This window comes from Charadrius vociferus, unplaced genomic scaffold, assembly GCF_000708025.1.
Source record: "Charadrius vociferus isolate BGI_N301 unplaced genomic scaffold, ASM70802v2 scaffold650, whole genome shotgun sequence".
NCBI classification, from domain to species: Eukaryota; Metazoa; Chordata; class Aves; order Charadriiformes; family Charadriidae; genus Charadrius; species Charadrius vociferus.
In genome coordinates, this window is record NW_009646736.1 from 4,509,597 (window position 1) to 4,537,167 (window position 27,571).

The 27,571-nt window shown below is 37.4% G+C and overlaps 1 protein-coding gene across 1 annotated transcript; it reads left to right on the forward strand.

The window, feature by feature from the left end:
* AGFG1 (ArfGAP with FG repeats 1) lies at positions 1-27,433 on the forward strand. Its single transcript, XM_009889872.1, has 13 exons — positions 1-88; positions 10,827-10,942; positions 11,482-11,644; positions 12,683-12,839; positions 18,333-18,452; positions 20,108-20,317; positions 21,141-21,324; positions 22,029-22,108; positions 22,385-22,477; positions 23,980-24,027; positions 25,432-25,590; positions 26,217-26,308; positions 26,689-27,433. The coding sequence occupies exons 1-13, from the start codon at positions 35-37 to the stop codon at positions 26,746-26,748; spliced, it is 1,536 nt and encodes a 511-aa protein (XP_009888174.1). The 5' UTR covers positions 1-34; the 3' UTR covers positions 26,749-27,433.
* Positions 27,434-27,571: the final 138 nt, after the last annotated feature.

A 27,571-nucleotide genomic window follows, 5' to 3' on the forward strand; every position in this document is an offset into this window, starting at 1 on the left:
CTTGAACCCACCCCACAGAGTGAAGTCAATTTCAATGACTACGTTCACACAACAGGAAATAGAATTTCTGCAGAAACATGGGAATGAAGTAAGTATTATTTGGAGAATATCAAGTGGTTTTGACACTTTAATATTAAACTCTAAAATGCTACTTAAGGAAAACTTGATATTTTCTTTTTTTTGGTAGCAAAAAGTGGACAGAAGCCTTTTGAAGCCAACATAATTTGAAGTGATACTTCTAAAGAGCTCATTTCACTTAAGTAGCTGATCATCATAACGTTACGTGTTATTGCCCAACCCAGACAATCTAGATTAACATAGTCAGTATTTCTGAATTGGGTTTCCTTTTGCTTTTGTGGAAGGCAATATGCATCTGGCTCTTTTTTTTTTCCTTCCTGCAAGCCCAGACCTTGAAACTGACTGTAGCAGTATTTCCTCAGAGTACTGTGACAAAAAGAAATTTGTTGCTTGTAGCTGTATATCTTCAGAGTAGGTGTCAGAAAGTCTTCTAGCAGTTTCAGTAGCCTCTTTCTTTAATGAAAGTGTATCAATGTTGAAGGTTCTTGGAGAGGAGAAGGAAAGGGAGAATTTTTTTCCTCTAAGGATTATTATTAGGTAAGTGTCTGTATGTTTAGAGTGGCTTGGGGTAGCTTTGAAGAGAAAGTTCTAGTATACTGCCCTTTTGTTATTTTTAATAGATGAAAAGTAGATCTGAGGTAAATGTTGGATTGGTTCTATGGGAACATGTAAACTCTGGATGTGGCTATTGTCTTCAATTTGAGGATGAAGTTTCTATTTTAATACTGTATTATATCATTGAGGATTTTAGAGGAGGCGTTTGCTTCTATTTGTAATTAGAGAAAGTTCTGTTTTACTTTGATTGGATCTGTATTCTCTTTTAGTAGAACTATTGATTGTAGGTTACAGAATGTCTTATCAATGTGTTCTTGTGAAGTTATGTGGGGATAAAGCCCGTTATTAGCTAAAATGCTGATACTTAACTTTCTTAAACTTGGCTCATTCCTAAGCTGTCAGGTTGAAGAACGAAAATAGAAGTAGCAATTTTGTTTTCTGTCAGAGTAAATAGGTGTTACTTGTTAAAATGACTGTTGGTGGATGATTCCTCTAGACAGAGTTGGAACAAGGTCTTAACTCTTCCAGACGTTATAAGCTACTCCTAATGGCTTTGACCAGATTTGGTTTTTTTAAGTTGTTTTGGCATGTTAAAGCTGTATAACACTGTATGTATATGTATAGCGTATTGTTGACTTGTTGCATGGGGGGACTAATAAAGAATCTTTCTTGGGTGCAGATATAGTATGTTGGAGTCTCTTTCCATAAGATTAGACTGTAAACTCCAGCTTTGCTTTAAGCTTCACAAGTGTAAAGGAAAACGTGTGTATCTCCCTCCTTCCCTCCATCCATTTTAATTTGTTTTTCGCTGAATCTGCAATGGCTAGAGAATGCTACCAGTTTCACTTCTCTCTGATCTGAGACTGTAAGTGATCCCTACTCAGTTGATTAGTGCATTTGTCCTTCTCATTATAGACCTGACTAGTCTGCCAATCATAACGCTTTAGTTGATACATAATCTATTATTGCCATAAAAACAGCCCACCGATCTCTGCAATGGTATGCTATGTTTCAAAAGCAGGGGCCTTTGTGTTTTAAAGGAGCTACTTGATAAATGAAGATGTTGTCCTGAGTTTAGTTTTGGATTGTTGGATAGCAGCGCTTTGCCATAATTCTAATGTAACACTGAACAGATATTTGTAATTGCAGATGGTAGATCTAACAGGTGCTCAAATGCTGAACAGAAGTGATGTTGTTTTAAAGACCGTTAGAAGTTTAAAACCTAACTAAACATGTTTTCACTTTGTCATGCTGTATGTTGCAGTAGTTAAGTAAGCATTTTGCTTTCTCTTGTTGATATTGGACTTTGGAATACTTGCCTGCAGATAAGATAAAGTATTGGGCAGATGAAGTTCATCTGACCTCACAAAAACCCTTCTTTGCTTAGCTTGCTCTTCAGCATAGATGGCTCTTGTGTATATATTAAGAAATGAAACTTTCTAGGATAAACTTGGTCAAACATGGAACTGTCTAAGATTTTAGAATGTGGACATGTGAACCAAAGTACAGTCACTGAATGGTTTAGATGTTGTAACATTGAGTTGGTTTAGGTCTGCAGCTATACGTGTATATATATTAAAAACAGCTCATGTTTCTGTGATCTAGTATGTTTAACTTCCATTTTCCTGTAATTTGTAAAATACCTTCATTCCCGCTTTGTCCTCCCAGTCTTTCTCAAATGTGGCCAAGGCCTTGGTAAGCTTTCCTGCTTCCAGGTGAGTAGATCATGGTGCACAATAGGGAGCTTGTTCTGAATAGAAAAGAAAATAGAAAGAAAGCTTCCCTGAGATAAGGTAGTTATTAAGGTGGTGAGTTGTTCTTGGAGGAAGTAGTTTTCCTCTCTGCTTCAAAGAATATTTATAAGGACAATGTATTGTATGAGGTTGAAGGTCTTGTAAAAAAAAAAAAACCAAAAAAACAAAAAAAACAAACCAAAAAACAAACAAACAAACAAAACCCACAAAAAAAACCCCAAAACCCAAAAAACAACCAACCAAACAAACCCCCCACCCCCCTGCCAAAAAAAAACCAACCCCAAAACAACCCCAATTCCTAATACCCGAAATAGTAACTTTTCCCCAGTTGTTGCAAATTGCCATTTTTGTGCCACGTGGGTAAAATGTTCAGTTACTAAAAGGCTTCCACAAAGCAACTGCTTGGGCAAGAGGTTATTCAGAGCAGCTTCTCTTCAGGTGTGAGACACCATCTTCTTCCCTGTATATATACGTGGGTCGAAGTTTAACCCCAACTGGCAACTAAGCATGACACAGCCGCTTGCTTGCTCCCCCTGGTGGGATGGGGGAGAGAATTGGCAGAGTAAAAATGAGAAAACTCATGGGTAGAATTAATGACAGTTTAAGTAAAGCAAAAGCCGTGCACATAAGCAAAGCAAAACAAGAATTCATTCACTGCTTTCCATGGGCAGGCAGGTGTTCAGCTATCTTCAGGAAAGCAGGGCTCCATCATCGGTAATGGTTACTTGGGAAGACAAAACATCATAACTCTGACCATCCCCCCCCTTCATTATTCTTCCCTGGCTTTATATACTGAGCATGACGTCAGATGGTATGGAATATCCCTTTGGACAGTTGGGGTCAGCTGTCCTGGCTGTGTCCCTCCCAACTTCTTATGCACCCCCAACCTCCTTGCCGGCAGGGCGGTGTGAGAGGCAGAGGAGACCTTGACTGTGTGTAAGCACTGCTCAACAGTAACTAAAAGATCCTTGTGTTATCAACACTGTTTTCAGCACAAATCCAAAACATAGCCACATACTAGCTGCTATGAAAAGAATTAACTCTATCCCAGCCAAAACCAGCACAACCTCCAAGGAATGTCTTTCTGGCACAGGTAAGTTGAACTTTTTTTTTTAACGAGGTTTTACTGCTTCAAATACAGATTTAAAACTTTTTACTGTATTAGAAGACATCTATATTTTGGTGTTGCTTACTCATCTGCAGGTATAAACAGATGTCCAGACTCCGGTTTTGCTAATGTTGAGGTTAGCTCATTTTGCAGCAAGAATGGAGACATCTTCAAGCTGATGTTCAAGTGCCTTCTGAAGTCCTTTTGAAGGATAAAGGCAATTCTGACTCACTGCGTAGGATTTTTTTCCCTCCTCATTCTCTTCACGAAGAGCAGTGTGAGGTATTTTTCCACTGTATTTTCATGATAGGAATAATGAGGAGTGGTATGGAGATGGTTCTGTTTGAAAACTCATAGTCAAATGGTGCTAACATTGATTAGGCCTCTGATTTAGTAGTGCAATGGTAGTACAAAGTAAACTCGCAGTTTGCAGAAAGTGAAGGTGGTAGTAATCTCATGTTGCCATTATAGCTATGAAGTTTTCCCTGAAGCTGAAAAATAGTATTTATTATGAGGCAAATGAGTTACATAGTTAAATTTTCTACTACACTTTTGAAAAGTGTCAGATATTTTATAACCTTTCCAAATAGCCTATTCTAATATGCATCTGGTGGAAGAAAATGATTTGGATGGTCTTGTATTTGGAAAATCTGTGTTCCTCTGGGGGCGAAGACCATGTTTACCTGAGCTGATGAGTAGGATGCTCTGCAGGTATGCTTAGCTGCTTGGGGTTAATTTAACAGTGCTTAATTTTGTTTTGATGTCAGTCTTCCTGACTCTTGATAGCATCTGTGCAAGTACCAGTTTCCCGCAGTCTTGCAGAACTAGTAGCCGTATGGGGCTGGTTCAGAGCTGGTGTTTGGCCTGACCAAAATGCTTTCCTAGAATCTCCTTTGCCATGGAATGTGGCCTAGAAACCCTGGACTAGAAAGAGCAGTACTAAGCCGGAGCTGATGAATCCTGACAGCATGAGCTGTGCAGTCAGGTGTCCTTGTAGTACATCCCTGGTTCTGCTAATACGATATAGAGATACATGAGCTGATTGTGTATAGAACAATGTCTTTGTTAGCAGGATTTACTAGCTTGGACTTTGTGCTTATGAAAGCAGCTGGAGCTTCTGGACCCAAACTGATTTTGAAACCAGTATACTGGCAGTGTAAAATTCTTTTAACCTACAGAGATTAATGAATAATATTGACATCAGAAGTGCTGAATTACTAAACAAAGCTATAACTTGCTTACATAAGGGAACTGTTTCCAAATCTTTCTTCCTGTGGTGAGTGTTATGTTTTGGAACATAGTTTTGTTGTGTGGTAATCTGTAGTTCTTTGCACTGTCAGCATTGCATTTGGTGCGTAACTGAGGTTATTTTATTGGGGGGTGGGGGGGAGAAGAAGAAATCTAATTTTGCATTTACCAGATTCCTGAAAGGTAATATCTCATTAGAATTTTTTAAACTAGACTGATATGTGTAATCTTCCTATGCAATGGTATGTCTGGGTTTTAACAAGAAGTGCTGTAGGGCTAGTAGTGTGCTTTTTCCTAGTTGGAAGTGCAGCTCCCACCAGCAGAAGTTCTTGTCCTATTACAGCTTTTCCTTGCCGTGCTGCCTTCGCTGCATACCAGAGAAGGTGACTTTGTGAGCAAAAACTTAATTTTGCTGGCCTATCTGACTTTTTGTTATTCCTAACTAGCACAACTATGCGAACAGGAGTTTCTAAAATGTGGTGGCTCAATGTGTTGTGTAAGCAGAAGGCCTTTGTCTCTCCCATATCCGCCTTCCCACACACACTGGAGATTTGTATCAGTGAAATAGTTATGGCATGGTAAAGTGTTGTTTGGGAGTTGAAATATGTAGCACTGGAACACTGAAATCTTAGATTGTCTTAGGCTTTCTGCAATATTTGATGGATACTGCTGACTTATTTTTTTCTTTACCAGAAGTGTTTTAGTGTGTCTGTCCTTCCCCAGCTTCCCAACTTTGTAAAAACACACACACACAAAAACCCCAAATGTGATGACAAACCTAGAAGCAAACCCAAAAGCTAAACATTTGTGGAAAACAGGTATGTTTATGTTCTTCTTAGCTTTTGAGCCCTGCCTGGAACTCCTGAAAGCATGACATGTTATTAGGAGGCTGTGTTTTAAACTGGAAGCCTTTCTGGTCAGCTTTATTTTCTGGAGTACCAGATTTGCAATGAAAGGGACGAGTTCTTTGTTCCTTTCTGTCAAAGCTGAAAACAAGGGTAATTACTAAAACTGTAGGACTACAAATGTAAATCGTGTATGGAAAACAAGATAGGTAAATGCAGTTATTCTAGGAAAAACAGTTTATCCCTCAAATAGAATAGCTGTTGAATGCAGACTCAGGGAAACCAATAGTATGAAGAGAAATGTAGGTAAAGACTTTATTATAACATACAATATACACTTGGCCCAATTTCTTCTTTCAGTGATATATTTAAGTTGTGGCAACTCACAGTTTCTGCCTTGCTACCTCCTGGGTTTTTATCTGGGTCAGGGTGAGTAGGTTGAAGCTGGTTGTGATTCTGTTTCCCTCTTTGCTTCATGCTGTACTTACTGATCTAATTCTGAACTTCCCAGTATCTAGTTGCCAAATATCTAATGACATCCCTTGCAAGATTGGAGCTTGTTGGCAGAGAACAGGTACTGATCTTCCCAAACCAGTTGTAAAAGGATTCTCACGAACTTTTACGTTTCATGAAGATAACTGCTGAATCTTGTGTTCTTATTGCTACCTTACAAGGTAAAACTTTGCTTTATCTTGGTACTTTGCAGCTTCCACAATATAGTAGAGGCAGGCACAACTTCAAAGTCTTGCTTCTGTCAACCCTTCAACAAAAGTAGAGTTTCAAATGCTGCATACGCTTAATCATTCTGACTTGAATGCTGTGGGTTTTTATTCTTCTTGCTGCATTGGTGAACCAGTGGGACGTGGACTAATTATACTTTTCAGGGACAGTGGACAATGATTATGGATTGTTGGATATGTTCCACTGTTCCTAGGGGCTTCCACGTAACTTGAGCGTTTACTTTTGGCTCCAGCTTGCCAGGCTCTTCTCTAAGCAGAGCATTTTGTTTAATAGAGCTTTCGTTATCGAAAGGAGGAGTGTAAGCAAGGCTTTTGGTGAATGAACGGAGCTTTTGAGCAGAGGCTTATTTGTGCCGCTGTTGCAAAAAGAACAATATTAATGTTAAATGGCCAAACCAGAATATCTCTAAGAACATAGTGTGATGTAGAAGGATTTCAGAAAGCCATAGAATTTTTAGGCCCGGTACCTGCATAGTAATGTTGTGTAATGTTGTAGTGAGTTGGGATTCTGCTTCATGTGTTATCTGTAAAAGCAAAGCAATGAGTAATTCTGTTAAAATAGAGATTAAGATGTATCATGAAACTTGGGCAGTAGCATTTTCTGAATCGGCTCTGGAGGTCTGATTTATATATGGATTAGTTAGAGTAGAGGGGCCTTTTGAAATATATGCTCTTATGGATATCACATTCAGATTTCTCAAAGAATATATTGTTCTGAAGCTTTGTTTCTATACTTCCACTAGTTCTTTTTTTTTGTGTTACAATTATACTTTCAGTATCTCAAGTGCTCTCAAGTCCAGATAGTGGATTGAAAAGCTGTGATTAGTGGGGAGTAGGCAGGGTAAGAGAGATGTAAATACTGAGTGATCATTCCCCACCATGACTCAAAAGCAAGTTGTACGGTGTAAATTTCCTTGATCTTTATCATGAGTAACTTTTAAATAGCATTGAAGTAAAAAATGTGATGGCCTGATCAGTAAAGATATTCACATTTCTCACAGCAAACTTTTCTTTGCCCAAGATTGAGTACTGCTAGTGACTTATTTTTAAGACTATGGAAAGATAACTATTTTGAAGAACTACAGTTGTATGGCAATGTGAGTTCTGTCTCTGATATTTTTTCTTTAATTTTAATTTCCAATTTTGATTTGGTATTGCACAGCACATTACCATTTGCTTTTTTGTAGATAGCTGAAAATTGTGTATTATGGCTCACTTGAAGCATAATCAATGCTGTATTGTGGATCCCTGTCAAGTCAGATGATAGCAACAAAAGTATAGCTAGAAAGAGCATACAGGTCACCAGCAAACAAGGAAAGACAACGGGCCTTTTATTGTATTCTGAATGCTTGCTTGGAATGGCTGCTGATGTTCAAAGCATTGTGTGGTACTTCATACAGAAATAGACAAAACTGCCTTTTAATAGTTTCTTGTGTGATATTAAAGCTTTATAAAAATTGGCTTTCTAAAGGGCTTGTCTGTATTTAAGACTACTAAGAAATCATACTTTCTCTGAGAAAGTTTCTCTGAGTAAAGAAACTTACGTGAAATTTAATTTGCATCTCTGGTTTAGTAAAGTAAATGTTTTAACCTGTGTTTGTATAGTTACTGCTGTTAAGCTCTGTTAAAATGAGAACTTCTTGCTGAAGTGTGCGTGACCAAGTCTAGGTTCTTCTGCTTGGCGGTTGTGTGTTGCCCATAAGTAATAGCGTTCTCTCTGCTACCAGTAACAGAGAACCAATAAAGAGTGCCTGGCAGGTTTGTTTAAATAAATTATAATAGTGACTTAAGGCATATTTCAGTTGTTACTGCTTTTGTGTTTAGGCATTTAGAAGAAATTAGTTGCTCCAGGAAACACTTTTGGAAGCCAGTTTTCTGAAGGTTTGCAAAAATGGCAATGCAATATAAGAATTGATGCCTTCAAGAAGTTCGCATCATTTTAAACCAACAGTGTGTTTGGACAGCACAGTTCCCCTTCGTACCTGTTTGCATATTCGTAGAACTGGTATCTGCTATAGCTGTATAGCTGGTGAATGATCTAAAGTCACACAGGACCTTGTTTTCTGATTTCTCCTAGAAATTGTCTGTAGTGGCCAGGAAGGCTTGAGAATATTTGACACTGAGTTGGGTGGGTGGTGGTGCTTTTGTTAGTTTGCTTTGGTTTTGTGTTTGGTTTTTTTTTTTTCTTTTCCCCTCACTCTGAATGCTTAGGCATTTCAGGGTGAAGATGAAGCAGAAAACAGGGAGGGAGAAAGGTGAAAAACTGGATTGTAGTTTGACTGTTGCTGTGAGTTTCAGTGGTACTAGTGACATGGGAATTGTGGTGAGTTTCTTTGATCTGCCTTGTTTTGGGTGGTAGGAGGAGGGGGAGTAATTTAATGGCCTGATATGGGTGCGGAAGAGGATTTCCTCTTTCATTCACTCAAACATCTTAGGCTGGATGCAAACTGATCATCACAGTGAAGCCCTGAGGGTTATTCTGCTAGGTGCAGGATCAAGTGGGGGCTGTTCTAACATTTGTCTTTCAGTTTGTCTGAAATTAGGCATAACATTTTTATTTTCTTCAGTGTTTCCTGATGTTCCTCCCAATACTGAAGTTGGGGTTGGGGGCCTGGGGAGACTGTGTGGATTTGGACACCACCAGCTCCTGCTGCCAGGTATTCTGTAACTAGCCACAAACAGGACTTCTCTCCCTTCTAGCCAAATGGCGGCTAGTTGGTACAGTTATATTGACAAAACTAAGTAGAGAAAGGCTGCTCCTGGCCCACCTAAAGCTATACCCATAAATGTTTTGACTTTTTGCTGATGCAATTTATAGTGCTTATGTGAAAGATTGCTACTATTAAAATAGTGCTTCATGCTATTAACTATTTTAGAACAGACCTGTGACTTTTTGGACTAAGTTTATATCTTCTAACTTTGTATGAAGAAGTATTGAACAAATACCTTCAGTTTCATGTCATCTATTACCATACTGCAAATAATGACACTTTAAATTTGCAAACTTACATCAGGGCATTGAACTTAACCCTTTTGTGGAGTACAATTGCTGAATGAATGCTGGATAGCTGAGTTTATTTGAAGTGGGAACTACTGATCATATTTTTAGATGAGTATTAAAATCACTAATTAAGAGCTATGCTTTGATCAGCTAGATCTGTTTCCCGTTGTTGTTTGTCTCTATCCAGTAGATGAAAATAAGGACTGTGGAGCATTGGACATGCAAGCAGGCTGTATAAAATAGAGACATTGAGTATGAAATACATACTTATGCTGTCTGTCTGATCTCTCTAATCCTGCCCAATCTTTGAAATGATCTCTAAGATTTGTCACATTTGACAACTAGCACTCTCGGAGAGGCAAAGTTGCTACAACTTTGCTGAAGTTAGCTGACCAGGTAAAGAAGAAAACCTCTCTGGGGAAGGTGATGTAGTGGAAGTATCACAGCTTCTACCTTGATTTATCAGCTTTCAGGGTAATCGGTTCGTGCAGCTCTTACTTGTTAGAGCAAGGGCTTCCTCTGAAGGTCATGGGGACAATGATGAAAACCTGACCCTATAGCAGGTACACAGGGTGATGTGTTTGTAGGAGGCATGTAAGAGATGGTCGTTTTGGAAAGGGTGTGGGAAGAAATGGTATGCATCACAGAAACAATGCTTTTTTGATTTAACTTCTCTGGGAGAAACCTCTCTGTCTTTAGAGGGTCGCTAATGTTTGGTGTATCGTTTGGGTGCATATTCAGGTTACTTGCAGAGTAGTCTTAAGCGCTTAAAGAAAATGTTTTAAGTGTGAGAACTCCTATGTCTTGTTTAGTTTTGAGAACAGTCACCTTTTCTGTTGTTTTGAACAGGAATTGAAGCTGAACATACTGAGCATTTGCAATTGCTTCAACTTTTGCTCACTCAAAACTACAATTAGAATATTAAAGTAGAGCGAGAGTACTTTCCCCCTTCTCTCATACCCTTACTCAAATTAAATGTATATGATACCATAGAAACTGCATCATGGTAAGAAAGGCTGTTTAAAAAAAAAGTTCCTATACTCAAATAGTAATTATAAGTATAAATACTAAACCTCAGACCCTTTAAAAGCTACCATCTGGGGGTTATGGCATATGGGATCTGTTGAAACATTTCAAACCCTGAAGTACAGGTAAGGGAATGTGTAGAATTAGGTGAAGGAGAGAGTCTTAAAGATCACAGGTAGAAATTTGGTGCTTTGCCCTTTCATGAGTACATACTACAAATATTTCGTAAAAGCAGTATTTGATGGTGAAATGGGATGCTAGGACTTGCTTGCCCTGCTGTGACAGATGGTCTTTCAACTTTTAAGTATTTAGACCAGTACATGGTGCACCAGTCAGTTGTTAAAGCAGCTCAGTCTGGAATAAAAAAACGTGCAGCCACACACTTCTTAATGGTTTGATGTGTTAACAATTGTAAACTTAAATAGGTTTTGAATTAAGATTAATCTGTGGGTTGTTTGTTTTTTTTTTAAGGTGTGCAAACAGATTTGGCTAGGCCTATTTGATGATAGATCATCAGCAATTCCAGACTTCAGGGATCCACAGAAAGTAAAGGAATTTCTACAGGAAAAATATGAAAAGAAGAGATGGTAAGATAGCTTTACAATTGTAAAGATTGCCTCTGTGACAAGAAGTCGAGATGGACTGTTATCCTCATGTTCTTGAGCATGCTTTCCTTCTTATATGCTCTTTGGACTAGATTGCATAGCTCTGTAAAGGAAAATGATTTCTGGATTTTATTCGGAGCTTCTACAGGAAGCAGAGAAGACAAACTATTTAAATAAGTTTCTCAGTTTAGTTCATATTGGTGGAACAGAAATGGCTTAAGGGGATGTCAACAATAGTGTAAAATAAGGGTTTTGTGGGCTTTCATTAGGAGGTGGAAGACGTGTGGCTTTTATTTAATAAGTGCTACAAAATATTGATGACTTAGAATTCTAGTCCTTTTTTAAAAATGTGTCATATTTAAATAATGGCTATTTTGCAAACTACCGATAGAATTTGTTGCAGGGTCAGTGGTTAGAACAGGAGAGCTGAGATCTACCAGTTGTCACACTTGAGTCTTATGAATGTTGAGCAGAACTTTACATGAAAAGTTGTAAAAACCATTTCTCTTTTTTGAATGTAGGTATGTTCCTCCAGAGCAAGCAAAGGTGGTGGCGTCAGTCCATGCATCCATATCGGGGTCTTCTGCTAGTAGTACAAGCAGCACACCAGAGGTGAAGCCACTCAAATCTCTCTTGGGAGAAGCTGCACCCACACTGCACTTAAACAAGGGCACACCTAGCCAGGTGAGTCATGACAGAACTGAAGAGCGCAGAACTGTTCAGTGGTACTTTTTCTCTTTCAGTGGCACGAGAATTCTTGCAGTAGCAACTGTTACCAAATAATGTGATCGCTAAAGACAACTTTATTTTATGTATTTTCTTGAAGTATACAGGTGTTTGCAGATCAGGTTCTAAATTAAGCTTGTTTCTATTAACAAAATTTATTTACTACTTTTAGTGGTTATTTTGGGTAAGCAGAATTTTCCAGTGTGATTGACGAGTTTAATTATGATTGGTTTTTGCTTAAATATCTCTAAAGTTTGAATCTAATGTGATATATTTTCATGTTTGTTTTTTTATTTGAAAGCAATAAAGTGGCTGTTACTGTTAACCATGAGATAGTAGTGAACATATGGATTAAAAGCATACATGTTCATTATGACTTGCTATGCATTCTGTAACTGTCTTATCAAGTGGCTTTCAGCGAGTGTCTGTATGCTATTGTGTAAAGTCAAACAACACTATGTACTTAAATTTTGGAGGGAAGACAGTTTTTTGAAAAAGTGTTTTACCTTTGGGATATCAGCAGCTCTTGAATGGACCTCTTAAGATTCAAACAGTATAAATTTGCGGCTTTCAGCCTTGCTATGAAAGTCTTCAATTTTTCTCTCCCTCTACTGAATTGTAAATTTTTCTTCAGAATGCAGTGAATAACTATTTTATAACTTGTGAAATTAAGTTCTATTGCTTGTATTTGTACAGTATTTACAATTTTAAGTACATAATTTTGAAGTTGCTTATATGCTGCTACCTTATTCTTCTGGGCCCTATTAATCCATGGAAATCTGCTGCAGAGTTCCTTTAAAAGCTGCCATAGTAGCATAAATAGATTGTCTACATCATACTGGAGGAGGAGGGTCTGTGCTGTATACAGCATCTTAAACTTCAGGAATAAATGGCTTGTTAAAGAAACATGCTTTGTCTATCCTTCTAGTATTTTGCAAAATCAGTTTGGTAAAATATCGGCTTTTTTGTGTTAGCTAATTGAAATGTTGTTTGTAGTCTCCTGTTGTCGTTCGATCTCAAGGACAGCAGCAACAAGAAAAGAAACAATTTGACCTCCTCAGTGACCTTGGCTCGGATATCTTTGCTGCTGCTCCTCCTCAGTCAACTGCTACAGCAAATTTTGCTAATTTTGCACACTTCAACAGTCATACAGGTAAGTATTCTGAGCAGTGTATCCCTTTTTAAATGTATAAAATGTAGTTTTAATTTCTGATTACTTTAGACTAAACTTCTTGAGGTATATGTAATTTCTGTGCCTTGAATATTGTATCGCTCGTGATTTCCTTTAGGTCTTTATAAAGAAAGGTTGAAGCATAAAGGCTGATAATCCTGCTTTTTGAAGTGGGAGTTGCTGTAGCTATTTTCTATGATATGTATGATTAGACCGTTTCTGCCTACTACTAGAACTTTAAATTCTTTGGGGGAGAGTGTGAGCATGAGTAACAGAATGTAGGGATTAGCTGATATTAGACCTTTAATTTTCTTTCTGAAAATTATTAGGAAGAGCATTCATGGAAAGAAAGCAGACAGAGACTTCAAGGGAGTTCAAATGGATTGACAATAAGTCAATTTTTTAAAAAGAAAAACAAAGCCTTCCTCAATTTAAAGAATGATCTCCTCTTTTGTGTGTGTGTCTATTTGAAAACTGAATACTAGCCATCATGTGGGTAGTATTCTGTAGTTTCAGGAAGAATAAGTAAGCTTTGAGGATATGTATTGACTAAGGATGGGGGTAGGCCTTGAATTCTTAAAGAATGACTTCAGTAAAATATATTGAGCCCTCAGGGTTTATTTTCAGCCAGAGATCTTGAGCCATAGAAGTCTATCCTAAAGAAAAACTTGATTCTGTGGTCAGTGAAGTATGTTGTTGCTAACTTGCATTGTAATTGTGGGAAAGGACCTTTGCCTGCCTTGTTTGAATGAGCTTTTCATCTGTTTTTTTCTGAGAGAAATTGTGGTGCTGCTAAGCTAACAAGAATAAGAGATATTTCTTGCAAATCAGTCCTGAAATTGTTAACAGCCGAGAGGCGAGGAACTGAGCGAAGTATCGAGGCTTTCTCAAAGTTAACTTTCAAAAAAGAAGGTTGTAAAATAATTGGCTGAATTCAGTAATACAGAATAAGAATTGCTGTTGCAGTGCATTTTGTAAAATCGTTAACATAAGATTTCATGTTAGTCATCTTTTTGCAGGTATATTTAACTGGGAGAACTTGTGCTGACTGGCCAATGTTGTACAGTGTTACTAAAGAGGCTGCAGATACTTAATTCTTTGTTATAGCTTATTCTTTCCAAACTTGTTGCTGAATGATTCTATATTTATATACACTTAATTACTCTTTGTGGGTTTCAGCAGATGATAATTCCATTAAAGTGATATTTCAATACTGTGTTCCAAATCTAGGTAAAATTCCACTGCATGTCTGCTGGGTAATTTTTAAAAGGGTAAAAAGCAGTATGAACACTCTGGAATAAATACAATCTTTAGTCTGTTAATTTCTGTTTGAAATAAGTGCTGAAAATCAAAATTGAGAGGAATACTTCCCTGTACTCGCTAGTTTTCTGTTTCAATAATTAACCATTGTGGTAATTCCCATGACTCCTTTCCATAAGCTTTAGAACCCAAAACAGTTTCAGGGCTGGTAAATCAGTTTCTAAAAGACACAAATTGGATTCTGAGCATGTGAGAGCTGAATGTGTATTGCAGACTGGTTTATCTGAAGGTGTTTTCTGACTTGTTAGGGTAAACCACTTGTAGGGTTTGTTCTGTGTGCAGTAACCACAGGGTAGTGTTAACTGAAACTAATAATGAAATGTTAGACTCTTCCCTTTGGAATAAAAGGACGGTTGAGCAGTCCGCCAGTTTGGCAAAATGAGTTTTAAATGCTCATTTAAGGAGTTGTATAAGCATGTAACTTTTCTTAGTAATCGCACACTACAGCAGAGGGTAGAAGAACTTGCACTGAGTCCAGCACTGCTTTCTTGAATTTTATGGTCTGGTGTTCTTGATTTAAAGCTTGGTTTTAGCCGTGCTTACAGAGGATGGACTTTTCTCTTTCCCCTCACGTACACTATGGTTAACTAAAGAAATCACTGAAGAGCACCAGCAAATTTAAGGTCTTTCAATGTAAGTTACTGTTTCTGCAATTAAGGCACAACTGAGTGCAGCAGCTGATAGGAAAATATTAACAAACTTGTGCTGTGATCTCTAAAGTGTAGATGTAAAGCTTGAAAATTATGCAGGAAGTGCAACTTTTGATGTGTTCCTTTTCCTGAGTTTTCCAATGTACTAAGCAGGCACAGGATGTTGTTGCATCTTGAAGGGGAAACATACTGACCTTATGTTTATTCTCTATATTTAATTTACAAACTCCCATAATGTCTGTAAAATGATGAGACTTTGAAGATGATGGTAGATAACTGTTCTGTAGTGTACAGACTGGTAATAGTGACAAAAAAGAAAAAAAACTTGGCATGTAGACTTCCTTACTAATGGAATAGAAGACCTGCACAAAAGATATTAAAAAGGTGTCATAATACAGCACAACTCTATCAAGGGTAACAAGGGAGAAGAGGCTTTACCCAGGAGGAGTAAAATAGTGCGACATAGTTATTGTCTTCTAGAGAATTATTTTCAATTTTGTAATTGAATACATGTGAACTTTATTTTAGTGCGTTTTTTTTTGTTTGGCAATGTTTCATGCCTTTATTCCACACTAGGTATTGCAAACCTCACAGAATAAACTATGCAAAAATTGTAGGGGCAGCTTGCGTTGCCATGACTGGTGCTGTCATACTTGAGCTAGCTTTAGCCAGCCAGCTTTTGTACTGCCTCATTGATCTGCAGACGGAACAGCAGTTGTAAATCTTAACCGGTCCGCAGTGCACTGCAGTTCCTTAACTTGCTTAGGGTTGTTCTTGGGTTTCTGCGTGGAGAACTGAATTTTGGAATTGCCAATCTACATATTGTTCAGGTACAGGAAAGTACAAGTCTTTAACTTTGTGCCGCTTCTACATAGGTTTAAACTTTACCACATAAAACAAGGTAAAATTAATGTTTGAATGCTATGCAGAAGAGTCTTTACAGCTCTACTGTTTTAACGTGGGCCCACTTGCAAACCACACTTTGTGTCAGCTGATGCAATAAAATTATGTGGCCTGTAATATAGATTCCAACTTTTAATCTAAACTCCAAAGATATTTCATTTAAGGTTCTTGACATAGTATTCTGTTTGTGTGAGTGGTTAAAATGAAAAATTTTGTTAAAATTCTAGGAGTGGCACTTATGTGCTTAATCCTATTTGGTCAACTAAACATCAGTCTTCGAGTAGCCCCTATCCAATTGATGCATCAGGACGAAAGCATCACTTTCATTCTAAAGCAAGGTGCAATTGAATTCTTGATCTATTCCTTTTAAACAGCTACTGGTTTAAAAACAACAAACGAACAAAAAAGTGGAATTTGGAGTTGAAGTCTAGAATGCTGTTTGAACCAACACAGGTGGTATAATAATAGAAACTGTTGTTTTTCCTCAGTTGTTTTTCTCCTTGCATACTTTTAAAGGTGAAAATTTTAGGACAGAACTTCCTCAAGACCTTGCTTTCTCATTGATTTCCTCCCTCCCACCTCTTCTTGACTCTCTTCTTGTGGTGGGTTTACCTTGGGTGGCTGCCAGTTGCCCACCAAGCTGCTCTCTCAGCAGGATGGGGGGAGAAAATACGATGAAAAATCTTGAGTCCAGATAAGGACAGGGAGAACTGTTCCAGCATGGGCCCTTTCCATGGGGTACAGTCCTTCAGGCATGGAGTGCTCCAGCGTGGGCCTCCCCTCCAGGATCACAGCTCCTGCCAGGCGCCTGCTCCAGCATGGGCTTTCCACAGGCTCTAGCTTCCTTCAGGGCATCTCTACCTCCTCTGGTGTGGGGCCTTTCACAGGCTGCAGTGTGGATATCTGTTCCACTGGGGTCCTCCATGGGCTGCAGGGGGACAACTTTCTTCACCGTGGTCTTCTCTGCTGCAGGGGAATCTCTGGTCCAGTGCCTGGAGCGTGTCCTGTCTCCCCCCTTTCCTCTTCACTGACCTTGGTGTCTGCAGGGTTGTTTCTTGTGTTTTTCTCACTCCTCTCTCACATAGCTGCTGCACAGTGCTTTTTACCATTCCTTAAATATGTTACCACAGAGGTGCCACCAGCATTGCTGATGGGCTCAGCTTTGGGCAGCAGCAGGTCAGCTTTGGAGCCAGCTGAAACTGGGTGTCAGAAATGGGGGCAGCTTCTGATCTCTTCTCACAGGGGTCACCCCTGCAGCCCCCCTGCTACCAAAATCATGCCACATAAACTCAATATGCATGCACACTTCTAATAAAGTGGTATTCAAGTAGAGTCAAACCTCACCCTCTCTCCCAGCATCCCTCGTGAAGGGAAATTCTTGCACTTTCATTTATATTAGTAGCATTGTGGCATACCATGTTTGTATAAAAATGTCCTTTTAGTTTATAAATCTGTAGTACAGATGCTTTTAAAATAGAAATTAAGTGAAATAATGCAACTTTTTATTAGCGTTTTCTGGCTATTAAGTAACAGTATTTAAACAATCAGCATAATTTATTGGTTTTGTGTATACTTAACCTGCAAAATCCCTCCAGAATAAACAAATCCTGATCCAAAAATATAATGTATTGCATCTGTTATTCTAGAAGGTGTTTTGTGAGCTTTCTTTAGATAGTAAGTCAAGTTACCTATATATATGGGTTTATTTTGCATTTAATTGAAAACACTTTATTCCCCTCACTGCTTGCTTGTAACAGTGTTTAAGAATTTGTGGAGTTTATCAGTTAGGTGCATAATTCCTGTTGAATCTATAGATGCTTGAATGTCCAGCTCTTTGAAATTAGATGGGTGTTAATTTTTATTTTCTCCTATAGTATGGCACGAAAGGAAGGTGAAAACTGAAATTCTATTTGAAATTTCCTTGGATTTTATTTTGTGGATACACTCTGAATGCTATCTTCTTGACATTGGTATTGATTTTCCATATTTCTGTACTCTTGATTTAGTTTTTTAAAAACTGAATTTTCCAGTGAAATGAATTTATAAACACAGCCAAAACTATTCAAGTAGTGCCAGACTACGTTCACTCAAGGAAGAAGTATTTTGTATGTGAGGAATTCAAATTATCAGTATGTTACAAAATACTTTCTAATTTTTATTCCCAAAGAAATGTTCAGTTAGTCCACAAATTCTAGTTTTGGAAATTAGCATTTAGAATGATGCCTGGTTTGGGTTCTACAAGTATACATCTGTATTCTGTACTTTTTGGCTGTCTTTCCTTGACCAGGCACCACTGCAAACACTCTAGGGTTAAGCTGAACTGGACTTCATCTGGTCATGCAGTTGTGAGTAGTCGCATCTGTGAGGAGGAGGGAAGTACCGTTAACTAGTACAGCTCTGTGAAGGTGATTCATGAAAGCTTGTTCAAAGACAACTTTCAGTTCAGTTGTAGAATATCATGTATAACTTTTTCGCGTAGAAAGAAATGACAAGGTAGGATATAACCCTGGAAGGCTGTCATGACCATGAATTCAGTTAATACATCTGTTTTGTATTTATTTCCCATATCCATTAACATGTTTTGTTCCTTTGCAATTTACAGCGCAGAACTCTGCAAATGCAGGTTTTGCAAACTTTGATGCATTTGGACAGTCTATTGGCTCGAGTAATTTTGGAGGTTTCCCCACAGCAAGTCAGTCTTCTTTTCAGCCCCAAAATACAGGTAGAACTCCTAGCACTTTTGATTAATACTTAATTGAAATAATCCTTACCTTTATGTTGGAAGGTACTTAAGTTGAGTTTATTTCTTGCATCTGCCTGCTTTAATGCGATCAAGCCATCTGAAGCTCTGGGGAAACTCAAAATGAATTCCTTCTGTTTGGTGTTGATTTTCTTTTTTTTTTTTTTTCCTAATGCTACTCAGAAGTCTTATTTATGGCACTATGTGTTCGTTAGCTCTACACTTGAAATAACTATGACAAGAGTAAACCATACTGCTTTTGATAAATATTGAATTGACTCTTTATTTTGTAAGAGAAGTGTTTCAGTAGACCCAAAAGCACATAACTGTACCAAAAAAGTGTGTGTCTATGTGTATGTATAACATATGCACACACTTCAGTATGCTTGACTTCATGTGTAGAGCCTATTGTTAAGATTTATTTTGCTTTCCTTTAATTTGATTATGCTTTAGAACTTCTGCTTGAGCTTACACTTGCTGTTTGTCTAGATCTTTGGCTGACTGACTTTCTTTTCCTTTTTTGTTTTTCTTTTGAGTGTCGTGTCGTTTTAAACTTTTTTTCAAATTTTCTTTCTCCCTTCTTATGTTAACTTTAACCCCCACACAATTTCTGGCTGTCCAGCGTTCAGAACGCTTTCATCTAGCTGCAGTTTTGGTGAATTTACTTCAGCTTTTCCTCTCCAGGCTGTACACAGTAAGTTCCACACAGTGGAAAACTCAGCTTGCTTCATTTTGTGCCATTGTAGTATAGCATTTTCATTTCTACTGTTGCATATGTTTTAACTTCTTTATTATGTGACTAGAAAGTTGTGTGTTCTGTAGTATAAGTGGAATCCTCAACCAACTGGTACCAAATGTGATGCACTTAATGGAACAAGTCATTTAAACTTAAGTATGTGACCTGCCTAGATTAAATTGTCTGGACTCTGAAGAGATGGAAGCTCGTGGTTTCATATTTGAACTGAAGTTCAGTTGCGTGGATCTAACTCAGATTTTTAAAATTGATTTATGTATCTCTAACATCAGTGGAGACTTCATATGAAAAAAGCTGTGTTGTGCCTTCCCCCTCACCTCTTACCTGACTGGATGTAGTCTAAAAATATGAGAACAGAGAACGAAACTGTCTCTAAACCTTGGCACGGAACTCTTGGAATTCTAGGCACTGTTTTTTGCTTAGAACAATGACTGACACCTGAAATGGTTAAAAGTTGTACCATTAAGTAAATGCAAATAGTAGCTTTTCATTAGACACATATGACAGGAAAATGAGGCTTCTGTATCTTGAATATTAAAGACTCAAATACTTATTTTTCTAGCAGAATATTACTGTTGAAATTACTTTAACAGCTCATAAATAGCATAAAGTTTTTCAAGATCAAATTGACTGTGATTTAAGCTGTTGAAGCTTGGGGTTTTTTGTCCCTGATCTGGAGACTGAAAAATATAAAAATTATTTTTTCTGATGACCCCATATAACTTTGAAGGAAATGGGAAAGGGTCTTAAACATGTGGTATGGCACAGGGGGAACACGTTGCCTCATGTAACCACAAAAGGGGATTATTGTGCCATCAGCTGCAGCTCAAGAGACTTTCTCTACCTTTGGAGTGTTGATTATGTTTAACTTAATTTGTTACAGGTGGAAGTGCTGGATCAGTGAATGCTAACTTTGCTCACTTTGATAACTTCCCCAAATCCTCCAGTGCTGATTTTGGAGCCTTCAATGCTTCTCAGAGCAACGCAACAGCAACTGCAGCCGGTAAAGCTGCAGTGAATAAAGCGAATCTCCAGTCAGCTGACAAATATGCAGCTCTTGCTAATTTAGATAATATCTTCAGTGCAGGGCAAGGTATTTAACTTTATTCTTTGACATGCTTATTCTACATGTGTAGCTTACCACGAGGATGACTATGCAGGTCAAAATAATAACTGTATTTCAAAATGTCCTTTCTCTAAGTTACGGGTAGAATTTCATATCAGTGTACCTTTAATGTGTTTTAAGACTAACATCACTCCAAAAGGATGTCACCAGAAGGACATCTTTTTGGGAACCTACTTGCTATCAAGATGAATAACTCTTAGGTGGAAATATCTAAATAATTATTACGGCGATGATGAAAACATATAAAAATGTAAATATATCTTTTATATTTGTGCTAAAACTTATAGTGAAGGCTCTTGAATTGAGAGCTACAGTTGTTGCAGAGAACTGCCAGAGGAGCTTTCCTGCCTCTCTGCCACAGAGAGATTTGGCTTTGGGTTTTACAAACTAGTAGCGGTGATACTTGGATTCTGTTTATTTTAAGTTAAGGAGAAAAAAAAGTTATTCTGTAACTTTTTCTTCTCAAATGATGTATAAAAATTTGTGTTGGTTTGCAATGCAGAGCTGTGTTCTGAAATGGATACTTTGCAGATACGTGTTTTGTTAAATTTTCTAGTTGAAAGTGATGGAAGTATTGAGTCCAGGAAACCAGGAGCTGCAGAATATCTGTAGAAGCAGGACACTTTGCTAATAGATAATGGCTTGTTAAACATTTTTCCTGTATGCCCTAGTGCATATTTAATTTTGAAGTCGGAAACTTCATCTGTCCATGAACTTTCATTTAGTTCTTGGTATTGGAAGGGCAGAAAGTGAAACTGTCTTCATCACTTTTAATCTGGTTTCTTTCTAGGTGGTAGTGAGCAAGGAAGTGGCTTCAGTACAGTAGTGTCAGCATCAGCGGGTCCTGCTTTGTCGGCCTCAAATCAGTCAAGTGCATCTTCAGACAAGTATGCGGCTCTAGCAGAATTAGACAGCGTGTTCAGCTCCACAGCGACCTCTAGTAACGCGTATACTTCCACCAGTAATGTTAGCAGGTACTTTGTTAGAAGTAGCTGACTTTCTACATTGACATCAGCAATATGCAGAAAAGTAGCTCAAAGTTATTTCTCAAATCTGGTTTTCTTTCTTATCTAAATGGGGAAATGTTGAATGAGTTTAAAGATACTACTGAAACTGCATCCTTTGTTTTAAATAATAGCAATACTGTCTGATAGGATAAGATAAATACTTTCTGTCAGCAGAATGTTCTCTGCACCTTTCTAGTCATCACATGTGAAACCTGTTAAATGGTAACACTTTTCTGTACAGAATATTGCATGCATACGGAAAACCATAGGATCATCTATGGCAAAAAACATTATTCAGATATTTATAATATAACTGGTGCGAACCACTTCTTTAGCTCATTAAAGTAATAAATACCACATGCCTTTTAGCTCTGCTTGGTATTGCAAGTGCCCCTAAAGCTTCTGCTTTGCAGCCTTTATGCTGATGGCCTTTGTTCAATATTCTTTCTCCTGCTGTTGCTGGAGAGGACTTTTCGTTGCTCAGCACTAGTTATAGTCTCTGACCCTGGCATCAGGGGCTCAATTCCTGGCATCAGTGAATTATATTGCAGTTTGCAAACTGCACGTAAGCATTCCTTTTCTATTCTTTTACATGCCAACAATAATTGTAAGTTGTATTTAGTTGTTAAACAAGCAACTCTGACCTCACTGAATGTATGAATTATTTTCAGCAATGCTTTTGGAACAGTACCCGTGGCTGCTACTGCACAGACACAGCCTGCATCTTCGAGTGTGCCTGCTCCCTTTGGAGGTATATAACTGTCACTAACACCTTTTGTGGACTGAAAGCAAACATCTTACTCATTTTTAGTTGATAGTGCTATACGTTGACACTAAAGTTACTAAAGGATTCAAAAAAAGTACTGTTGTTGTGATGCATTTCAAATTAAGCATTTTATTACCAATTCTTAATTTAACATGTTATTTTAGATATTTATGTATCTGTATAAAAGCTATATAAACTTATTGTGAGTCAGATTGGCTATTTTTAAAAGACTTATTAAATAAAATATTTCTAATTTTTCAGCAACACCTTCCACAAATCCATTTGTAGCTGCCCCTGTTGCCCCAGTGGCACCTTCAACAAATCCATTCCAGACCAATAGCCGAGGAGCAACAGGTTAGGAAAAAAACCTTCAGCGTCTGAGAAACTTTCTTTCAAGACTTGCATTGATTCTTTTTTTCATCATGTGTAATTTGTTCCTTAACAGTTTTCTGTATTATCTGTCTCTAGTCTATTTGATGTGTGTGTATGTTCAATGTGAAGTACAATATTTATGAATAGGCTGCGGAAATCAATTTTAACTTCTTTTTTGAGATAAGTGATGGTTTTTATTGGGCTGAGGACATTAGCCTCCTGTTTCTGGCCCAATCCTAGGATTTCAAATGGTGGCCATGAAAAAATTCAAAATGATCTGTTTAAGATCTTCTAATCCTACCTAAGCTATTTATAGTCTGTGTATTACCAGTTGGGTACCTTCCAAGGCCATATAACCTTGGCTTTCAAGCATACTTCATTGCAGGTTGCCCTGGAAGCAGCAGGGCTTTCAAGATCCCTGATAAGCTTTTTTTTTTTTCCTTATTTCTTTATTTCAAAGTCCTGAAAAGCCCTCAAAACCAAAGAGCTGGGGCTAGAACCAGGCTTTTGGGCTGTTAAATCCTCACCAGACCACTTATTCAGTACATTGGTGGTGTCCTTTTTTTCTTTGTAACAGTAAAACATATGTTTAAATATAATCTTTACATTCATGATTTACATTAATTTTCTGGGGGAGGATTCTGTAGAATCACAATTCCATAGACAAGAACTTAATAACTTTTTAAAAAAGCAAACTTATACTTTTCTTTAAAACACCGAACTGGGATTTAGATGACTCTTAGATTATGCTAATTTTCCTCTCCAAAGGCACTGCTAAACTTTGGCACTTATACCTATTAACTCAACTTCCACAGACTTCAATCTGCTGATGTATGCATTTTAACATTGAGTTTTAGGTAGATTTAATTAAACTGATCAGGCTGAGTTAAAACTGAATTGATCAAATTCATGTCCTGTGCTAAAATGAATTCTGTTTTCAGTCCCTTTTGATACATTATGCAGTCAAACTTATTCAGCTGTTTAATGCCCAAAATATCTTTCCTTATTTTAGTGTCATTCCTAATGGTGCTGTTTTGGATCATCGTTAAGAACTTGTAGCCTCTTTAGATAAATTTCTTTGAATATAGCAACTCTGTCCTTTCACCTTCTAAACTGCTATCCTTGGCTTGCAGAGGTTCTAACCCTTTGGCAGCTATACTGATATTATGTGCTGGATAGCAGAGATGATGACTATAAGTAAAGATAATATTCTACCCCTTTCTGTGTAAGGTGTAAACTTGTAGCTTGTCCTTTTATGCTGAGCTTGCTTTCTGCATGAACTTTGCTATTTATTACATGGGAGATCTGTTTTGTAGCATTTATTTTGAATGGTTTTCTTATCTTAATCTGTTTGCTGGTCATGCGATGGAAAAAATGTTCAGTACATATACCTGTGTATACTTTTATATATATAACTAAGAAATGACTTTTCAAGAGTGTATAAATGATCTGACATTGTCTGGTCTCTTTGTGGCTTCCATAAGGCCTCTCGGGAGCAATGCACTCTCACATATTTCCTCAGGCTCATTTTGGTAGGTGGCCACATTTGGTATCGAGTTTCTTGTGGCTAATTGTTCTTGCTTGTAAAAGCTTATTGATAGCTATCTGGTTCTCTGCACGTAGAATTTCAGAAGACTTTCTGTGCCTTTAAAAAGGAGCGGGTGTGGGCAAAGGGAGAGAAGAGCATACGTAGGCAACCTATTAAGCTAAACTATTAAACTAAAACAAAACCATTATTGATATCCTCCATGGTCACAATGTAATGCTAACAAGTTGAGTGACTCTTGAAGTTTCTACCAGCAGTAGCTTGATGCCTTTTGGGATATCCCAAGTCACTACTCATTTTGTTGTGCTTTTGTTTGCTGTTTTAGCAAGTTTTCCTGTTGAATAGCTTCTCTGCTATCTGTAACTTGGGAAGAATGTTAGTACATTAGTTTTGCGTGTACTTTGTCAGCATTTTATGTATGTATAATGTCTTGCCCTTGAATACTTTTGGGGTAATTTTTTTTCAACTGGTAATTAAGCTATATTCATTAAATATATTATTTTTTTTTAAACAGTTGAGCTTGCATAAAATCTAACATGTAACTTTTCAAAAGAAAAATCCTGTCTAAGGTTCAACTAGAATAAAATGCTCGGTGTCTGTATTTGTACCAAAAAAAACCTTCTATACCCTTGTCCTTTCAAGAATAACTCCCAAAAGACTGAATAATGGTTTTGTTACTACATATTTGCACTTGATGTGCTGTATATTTGTTGAAGGCATGCGGAGTACCGTATGAGCTGTATGTTATTTATTTGAAAGGGTCAGCAGAGAATCAGATGAAAAGTTTGTTTGTTTGTTTTTTTAAGTCTTACCTCAACAGTAAGAGCATATGCTGTAGGAACTTTGTGTGCAAATAATGTGCATGGTGAAAATTTCCTTTCAAGTGACATTAAGGATGGGATAAAGAGAGAGGGAATGCATGTATCCCTTATGATTTTTTTTTTTTGACTTGTAACTTCCTGTAATGCAGCTTGAAGTAGGAAGATCCTTTCATTCTTTACTAAAAAGAGAAAAACAGAGGGGCTTATGCTGCCTGAAAGTGCTTGCTTCTGATATGTACCTACTTTTACCAGGAAAAACTCTGGGGGAAGTATATGGTAACATAGAGAACATAAAAAATAATTTCTTCTTCAGAAAGTACACCTGAATGTGCTGGATCTAGTAAATTTTAAATGATTCCATTCATTTTTAAAGTGCAGAAGTAAATTATGCATCTAGTTGGTGGTGATCCAAGCTAACAAATCGGTTCAGTGGCTGTAGAAGTTGAACTTAACTTTTGTATGGTCACTGAGGCATTAGGAGACTCTTCTTAATGTGGCATTATAGTAATTTGTCTCATGGAAAAAAGTGATTTCTTACCAATAATTTAATGTTGTTTTTTGCCTACCAGCAGCAACATTTGGTACTGCATCCATTAGCATGCCCGCGGGATTTGGAACTCCTGCCTCCTACAGTCTTCCTATTAGTTTTAGTGGCAACTTCCAGCAGCCCACGTTCCCGACCCAGGCAGCTTTCCCTCAACAGACTGCTTTTGCTCAGCAGCCAAATGGTAGGTCTATATGTTTTAGATAACCTTGTTTAAATCGGAAACATGGAGAAAATTATCTCTCTGTAAGTTAGCAATAATGGGTGTGTATTTATTTTTATATGAACTTGATAATACTGATGAGGGGCTCCCACATTCTGTTTTGGCTGTGTAGTTAAGCTTTTCTGACTTGGTTGTGTGCGGTGACATAACTGAAATTTTGTCATAATAAGATACTTAAAATATAAATATTCCTAGTCTTAAATGGTTTTTATGCAAGAAGGATTGTTTTGTCTTCATTTTTGGACTGTCTGCAACAGATTAGAACACTTTCTCTAACTTCATAGAATGCAGGCAAGAAAAAATCGGAAAGTACTTTCTCTCTAAACTTAAATGATAAAATAACATTGAAAAAAGTGCATATGTAGAAACTGGAAACTGATTAGTTCCAAACAGTTGAAAATAAAACAAACAAAAAGCCCAGCCATATTCTTTTTCTTTTTCCACTTACATTCCTGATAGTATTTAAGTAAGATCAATCTTCCTGATGGTGCAGTTGAAGCTTCCGCTTATGTTTGTGTGGGATCTGCAGTAAAGAATTCTTTGAAGGTTGGTTACTACTATTAATACTTTTCACTTATCTTTCCAAGGAGCAGGTTTTGCTGCATTTGGACAGGCAAAGCCTGTAGTAACTCCTTTTGGACAAGTTGCAGCTGTTGGAGTATCTAGTAACCCTTTTATGGTGAGTGAGTTGTTGCATGATATTAATAACTTCTCTGTCTGAAGAGTCATAATCTGTAACACTTAATTTAAAGACACAAAGGTGTGTGGGGTTTTTTTTGCTTCAAATAAGTGAAGGCAGCATGTGACTCTCCTAAATGCAATTCATTATTACAATGGCATGACATTTGTAAGGCTGTTCATGTCAAAACAGCAGTACTTGCATACCATGCTCTTACAGTAGTGTAATTTCAGAGAACCACCAAATTAAAAAAGACTGCAACATAAACCAGAAATATTTCCTAATAGGTTCTTTTCTTTAAGTATCCTGCATTTATGATTTACAATATGGAAAAAAATCTTAAATATTTGTCTTAGTTTTCTTTTTTCATTTTCCCTCAGGCTGGTGCACCAACAGGACAATTTCCAACAGGAAGCTCATCAACCAATCCTTTCTTATAGCCTTATAGACACTTTACCCAAAAGAACTCTTATGTGGTCACATAACATCTCTGCGCCTCTTGCACTGTTGTCTTGTTTCACTGATATTAGCTTTAAACACAAAAGAAGTCTTTAAGAAGTAAAAATAAAAGCCTGCATTGTGTACCTTAAAAAAAAAATAAAATTAAAAAATACACAAAACCCAAGAAAACCAACCCCCCCACGAGGTAATAACGTGCAAAACAAGAGGGCTGTGGTAACATCCTTGAACCTGTGAACTGGCAGGTAAAAAGTAGCGGTATCATGTATATTAAAATTGGCTAATAAGTTATTGCAGATACCACATTCATTATGCTGCAGTACTGTACATATTTTTCTTAGAAAATAGCTATTTGTGCATATCAGTATTTGTAACTTTAACACATTGTTATGTGAAAAAAATGTTACTGGGAAATAGATCAGCCACTTTAAGGTGCTGTTGTATCTCTTGGAATGAATGAGCAACATCATTTTAACCATTGGTATTGGAAGTCATGAAGTTAAATTGAAGGTTTGTTCATTTCTCAAAATGTTTTCCTTTCCTAAGAGCTCTTCTATTTATACATGCCTAAATCTCTAATGTTAGAGGGATACCTGTCTGCATAATAAAGCTGATCATGTTTTGCTACAGTTTGCAGGTGAAAAATAATAAATATTAGAAAAAACAATTGTGTAGCATTATTTCTGTGCAGTAATATCTTATTTGGTTAAAATGTACATGTTTTTGAGTCTTAGTTTTGAGATAACAGGTGAGTTATCAAAAGCAATATGCTTAAAGGCAAGTTAAGCTTCAGACTTTCTCATG